At 38.1% G+C, this 6,559-nt stretch overlaps 1 protein-coding gene across 1 annotated transcript in view; it reads right to left on the reverse strand.

The window, feature by feature from the left end:
- Positions 1-6,559, reverse strand: part of DNAH7 (dynein, axonemal, heavy chain 7) — a 260,726-nt gene that overhangs the window by 206,121 nt on the left and 48,046 nt on the right. The window contains exon 10 of the mRNA XM_010860857.1: positions 1,674-1,793. Coding sequence (XP_010859159.1) covers positions 1,674-1,793 — 120 coding nt within the window. The remainder of the gene's footprint in view (positions 1-1,673; positions 1,794-6,559) is intronic.

Here is a 6,559-nt window from a genome sequence, read left to right on the forward strand (position 1 = left end):
GATGTAGATGATGAGTAAAAGAGATAGAAAAAGTAAAAAACTTTTCAACTTGGCCTGGGAACGGTCCAGAAGAAGAAGAATGGCAGGTCTGGAATAAAGAGTAAATACTGTTATGGAAATGTTGAGAATCAGGTGCTGACATTTCATTCAACTGGAGATATACAGTAGAAATTTTATAAGAGGGACACAGAGCTCAGAAAACATAAACTCTTAAGACAGCTAAGAGAGAAGAAATCATGAAACTGTTGAGAATATAGAGAAGAAAAATGAAAGCAAATACCTGCACAGCCTCTACTCTTAGAGAAAATAGTAAGATTAAGTAGAGTCAGAAAAAGAGATCAAAAAAGAAATAGACACAGGGACACAGAACAGAGACTTAGAGAAGGTGGTAGTGATAAACTACAGAAACTGCTGAATAGAAGTGAAGGATGAGGACTAAGAAGACGTTAGGGTTTGGCATAGATGTCACGATTAATCATTTACTAATTGTTTCTCCACTGTGGTGAGCCGATGTTCTGCCTTTCAGCCACGATAAAACACATTCTGGATCCCTATTTAAAGTATGGTCAGAGCGATCTTCCCTCAGAATCAATTAAGCAGCATTAAGAGATACAGTTAATCAATCTACATCTTTCATCAAAATAATTCAATAAAGGTTTATCCTCTACTCTTTTCTTTGATATCCAGTCTACTAAAATTTGCAGTGGAAATGTATTCCTGGGGTAGAACCCTAAAAGTTATAGAATAAGTTATATTTATTTTTATTCTGTGCTTATGAGGTCATATTCTTCTCTGCAATTAATTATGAAGTTTCATTCCACACTTCTCCTCTATTTTTTATAAGAAATAAATACTAATATTATATAAAAGTCTAAAGTTCTTTCAAGTAATATCAAACAAAGAATTTGCTTCTAATGTATTAGTGAAGAAAAAACAGAAAGGAAAGATTTAGCCATAAGCTGTTAAAAGATACCTTTATAAGTACCTTTCAGAAATCATAAAACCAAGCTGGAGTTTCATGTCCTCTGTTATCTTAAATGTGATCCAATTTCAATGTTCTATTTGTAATAACTTAATGACCTCTAACAGAGACAATTTTCCTGTATTGTTTCAGAACATATTATCTGGGACCAGTATCAATAATTATCATATGTGGCTATTGCATTTTGAAGGGCCGAATCAAAATGATGTTTAATTCTCATTTGATAGGTCTAACCTCCCAGTACAACTGTAAACTCCTTTAAAGAATATTTTCCCCTATAATCGTCTTTAAACTCTTCTGTATCCTCCATCCAAAATCAAGATGTAATAGGCATATTACTTTGCATGTATTCCTGGCAGACTCAAAGAAGTATCTGGAGAACGATTAGTTGATGATCATTACCCTCCCGCCCCCGTGTTATCCAACCCTACACTCAGAGGAGAGGGTAGAAACAAGACATCGAAAAAAAACATCAATTATAACCATCTTAGTTTCTATACTATCTATGCTGCATAGAACATCTGGATAGACATCACAGAGCAAGACAGTTAAAGACATCATATTTAACTCTCAATCAGAAATGATTACAAACTTGTTAAAATGAGATTTTCTGAAAGCAGTTAAACTATAGTAGCTCAATCATCACATTTTAAAATGTATGTTTTTTGTACATGAAATTTCAAAACTTTACATTTTCAGTAGAGTCTCTTTGGCAGATTCCATGTGTTTCATGACAATTGTCTGAAAAGTTGACAGCTCCAATGCATCCTGACGATTGTGAAATTCTTCTATATCAACTAACCGTAACTTTCTGCAAGAGATGTCAATGAACAGTGATATATGTATGAGTGGCTTTGTTTGGTATTTGATATTTTGCTAGTTGGTTGTTCCCTTCTCAAAAACAATATTCCTAGGTTTTATCACTAAAATTTGTGTTTCATAAAAATATTCTAGAACATAAATTATTTTAATTTTAAAATAATATAATTAAATTCAACAGGAACACAGTTTGATATAATGAAAGCATGCTATACAATAGAAGGATATAATAACTGAAATTTTATGCCTAGTTAGACTGACTTTTTCTTCAAACTAGAATAATTATAACAGGAAAAGAGGTAGGGCTCAAAGCTTACAAGGTCCACTCCTCCTAAAACAAAAACTGTACCCATTCTGAAAAGAGAACAATCCTGATATTAGAAATCCATGAGGTGAGGGAGTTCTCACACCTAATTATGATCCAGTGTATTAAAAAATCTTTTGAACTTGTGTGATTTTTATTTTTTTTTTTTTTTTTCAGAAAACTGTGTTTACTTCAGCCAATAGTTTTCAGTTCTGACTACAACACTATGATCCTTGTTACAAACATGCTTCACTCAAGAATTTTCTCTAGCACATTAAAGAGCAATAGTATCTATTAGTATCATTGTTATTCACCTCAATTTAACTACAGATTACTTTCCTAAAGAAATTTCTTTTCAATTTCTACATGATCAAATGTTTTCTATGTTATCTGAAAGGTAGTAAACACTACTAAAACATTACATTTAATTTTTGCTTAAAGACCAATATAAAATGTTGGTTAGTAAATAAAACATGTTTCACATCTATTTATATTCCTTTCACAAGTGGAAGTCCATCTCCTAGATTATAATGAGTTCAGTACATGACATCAGTGATATATTATGCTCAAAGTCGGTAGAGCCATTGCTGAAGAATCATTGGTAATGCGTTATTCTGGACAACTGAGCAGAGCAAAGCAAAGTTTTACATAAAATATTTCTAAAATGTAGCATGACGGCACATACTAAACATAATCTGCTCTCTTTAGGCTTCTAGCTCAACATGTTCAACATGACTTTCTGCTTTAAAGCGGTAGTTATAAATCAGGGTGCAGGGGCATGCCATGTGAAGCAGCCCTGAATAAGGGCAGTTGCTAGGGCAGGAGCCCTGGAATCCACTGTGCCATTGAGCAACCAGACCAATTTTCCCTGCATTTCCTTGGTGTTTGATTTAGAGACAAGAGACAATTCTAAGCACAGGGCACCCATCTTTCCTGTTTTGAGACTGACAGGCTTTTACAAAAGTTTTATAGAACCTTTCCCATGAAATCCCTGATAACGCCCCCTATTTGGTCAAAATGCTGAATTGTTAAGAAGATGGGAAAAATACTACCGGACATTGGTCCTACTTTCTCAGGACAATTCCTACAACAGTCTAGGAGTAGAACAATAGTTTTAATCACTGGTTTAAAACTACAAAAGAATTAGGAAAAAAAAGATACTCAACAAATAACAGTCCCAAATCATCCAGACTGAATGTCGGGTTCTTCTCTGAACTCTTCCTATCCTTTACCTGCTGCAAGCAAGCAGATGTCAATTTCTGGAGACTCAGCAGTCAGTCATGGATCCTTCCCATCCTCACACCCGCCACTTGATGCTCATCACAGTCTGTAACCTACCCTGATTCTTGGATCCATCACTGATTTCAGGCAGAAGGGTCTTCAACAGTCTTGGCCCAACACTCTAGACTTAACATCAAGTCAGCCTCTGACTTTGATTTCTGGTTCTCAAAGCTAATCTCACTTCTTCGTGAAGTCACTCAGTCATGTCCGACTCTTCGTGACCCCATGGACTGTAGCCCACCAGGCTCCTCCATCCATGGAATTTTCTAGGCAAGAGTACTGGAGTGGGTTGCCATTTCCTTCTCCAGGGCATCTACCCAACCCAGGGATCGAACCTGGGTCTCCCACATTGCGGGCAGATGCTTTACCGTCTGAGCCACCAGGGAATTGCTACAATCTCACTTCTTACTGGGCCCAAGTTGCCTCTTTAATCACACCCCAAGTGCTCACGTTTCTTGCTTGCGCCATGAATTTAGAAACGTGTTGTGCTCTTGCCAGTTATCCTCCTTTGTTGCATTCGAAGTAGCACACTCTAGGCAGTGCTCTGCACTTGCTTTCTTCACTTACTAAAACATCCTGGAGACCTTTCCAGAGCAGCACATTGATACTGTTCTCATTTGTATTTCATGGCTGTATTCCATTGTGTGACTGTACCATCATTTATTGAACCAATCTACTATCAATGGTTACTTGGCTGTTTCCAGGCTTATCCTCTTAACACCTGGCACAATAAAGAACCCTTAATCTCTATCACTTGCTATATTTTCAGGTTTTCATCTGTAAGCTAATTTCCCAGAAATGAGATTGCTGGATTCAAGAGTAAATGAATTTATAATTTTGATAGATATGACCAGATTCCCCTCAAAAGGGTGCCCATTTCTCCAATCTTCACTAACAATGCATGATGTTAATATATTGGAATTTTGTCAATCCAATGGAAAATAGAATGATATCTCAATGTAGTTTTTATTTCAATCTCTTTGTATTTCTCTTATTATGAGTTAGTTTAAGCGCCTTTTTAAGCACTCTTAATTTAAAGGGTAATCAAGTTGTATCCTCTCTGAGTACTGTACAGTACAGTACTGTACTGTACAGTAATCCATGGTGTTCTAGTAATATTTTCTTGGGCTCACCTTGGTCAAACCATGAATTTAAAAAATCCACTTTATCTTTTCTTTGACATCCTCTGATTTCTACTGCAATTTCTATGATAATTTCTACACTAATATATACACTGTATATATATATATGTCTGTGTCCCCCTGCATACACCATTTTTCAAACAAAAATACCTGGATGTTATGTACATTTTTGACTACATTATAAATACCATTTTTGACATTAAGTGGGTTCTATAAGCCTAAATATTGAATGGCAAGAATTTGCACATTTTCATCTAGAGAGCATCCCTTTAGGGTTCCACATTCAGGCATTTTAGAGTCATTCCGATGATTTTCTGCATTACCATTCCCAACTCACCCCTTACTCATTGTTACACAGAGCGTGTATGCTTAGTCACTCGGATCTCCCACTGATTGGGTAGCCATTCCCTCCTCCAGGGATCTTCCCAACCCACGGATCAAACCCAGGTCTCCTGCATTACAGGCAGATTCTTTACCATCTGAACCACCAGACGGTCACACAAAGATGGCCTATTTTTTCAAGACCTGCTGAGATTCAGGGCAGACTCAGAGTAAGGATGCCCTGTGTGTCCAACACTGGCTTCTACTCAGAGGAGCAGCACTATGACAGCCCAGCCCACTCTTTTTTTTTTTTAAATTAATTTTATTTTATTTTAAACTTTACATAATTGTATTAGTTTTGCCAAATATCAAACTGAATCCGCCACAGGTATACATGTGTTCCCCATCCTGAACCCTCCTCCCTCCTCCCTCCCCATACCATCCCTCTGGGTTGTCCCAGTGCACGAGCCCCAAGCATCCAGTATTGTGCATCGAACCTGGACTGGCATCTCGTTTCATACATGATATTTTACATGTTTCAATGCCATTCAGCCCACTCTTAATATTCACACAGAGTGAAAATGACTTACACCAACAAAGGCAACATAGGAGTTGGTAGGGCTGTCTTCCCACCCACAGACCACAAAGCTCCTTTCTCACTTGTCCTTGCTTTAGCTGCTACAACTAAATATATCTCTGCCAATTTTATCTCTGCCACTACAACCCTGAACACTAATTTTGGACACGTAACATATACTATTTACTGGAGAAGGCAGTGGCAACCCACTCCAGTACTCTTGCCTGGAAAAGCCCATGGACGGAGGAGCCTGGTAGGCTGCAATTCATGGGGTCGCTGGGAGTCGGACACGACTGAGCAACTTCACTTTCACTTTTCACTTTCATGCACTGGAGAAGGAAATGGCAACCCACTCCAGTGTCCTTGCCTGGAGAATCCCAGGGACAGGGGAGCCTGGTGGGCTGCTGTCTATGGGGTCGCACAGAGTCGGACACGACTGAAGCGACTTAGCAGCAGCAGCAGCAGCAGCATACTATTTACTGTTTTCTTATCTCAGCTTTGTTGTTTTTACTTCTTCCCCTTCCTCCTTTGATTTTGTCTCTTGCCTCCTTTCATTGTGTAACAGACAAAGTCTAGCCCTTTATGGCCAATATTAGGCAATGATGCTCATCCTCCAGTGTCAGCCCAGTGTACTCTGGCAGCTCCATCTGTGAACCGGTATTTTTAAACGTAAGACCAGAAACTATAAAACTCCTAGAGGAGAACATAGGCAAAACACTCTCTGACATACATCACAGCAGGATCCTCTATGACCCACCTCCCAGAATATCGGAAATAAAAGCAAAAATAAACAAATGGGACCTAATTAACCTTAAAAGCTTCTGCACATCAAAGGAAACCCCTCAGCAAGGTGAAAAGACAGCCTTCAGAATGGGAGAAAATAATAGCAAATGAAGCAACTGACAAACAACTAATCTCAAAAATATACAAGCAACTCCTACAGCTCAACTCCAGAAAAATAAATGACCCAATCAAAAAATGGGCCAAAGAACTAAATAGACATTTCTCCAAAGAAGACCTACAGATGGCTAACAAACACATGAAAAGATGCTCAACATCACTCATTATCAGAGAAATGCAAATCAAGACCACTATGAGGTACCATTTCACACCAGTCAGAATGGCTGCTGTCT

This window comes from Bison bison, unplaced genomic scaffold, assembly GCF_000754665.1.
Source record: "Bison bison bison isolate TAMUID 2011002044 unplaced genomic scaffold, Bison_UMD1.0 scf7180017864471, whole genome shotgun sequence".
NCBI lineage: Eukaryota > Metazoa > Chordata > Mammalia > Artiodactyla > Bovidae > Bison > Bison bison.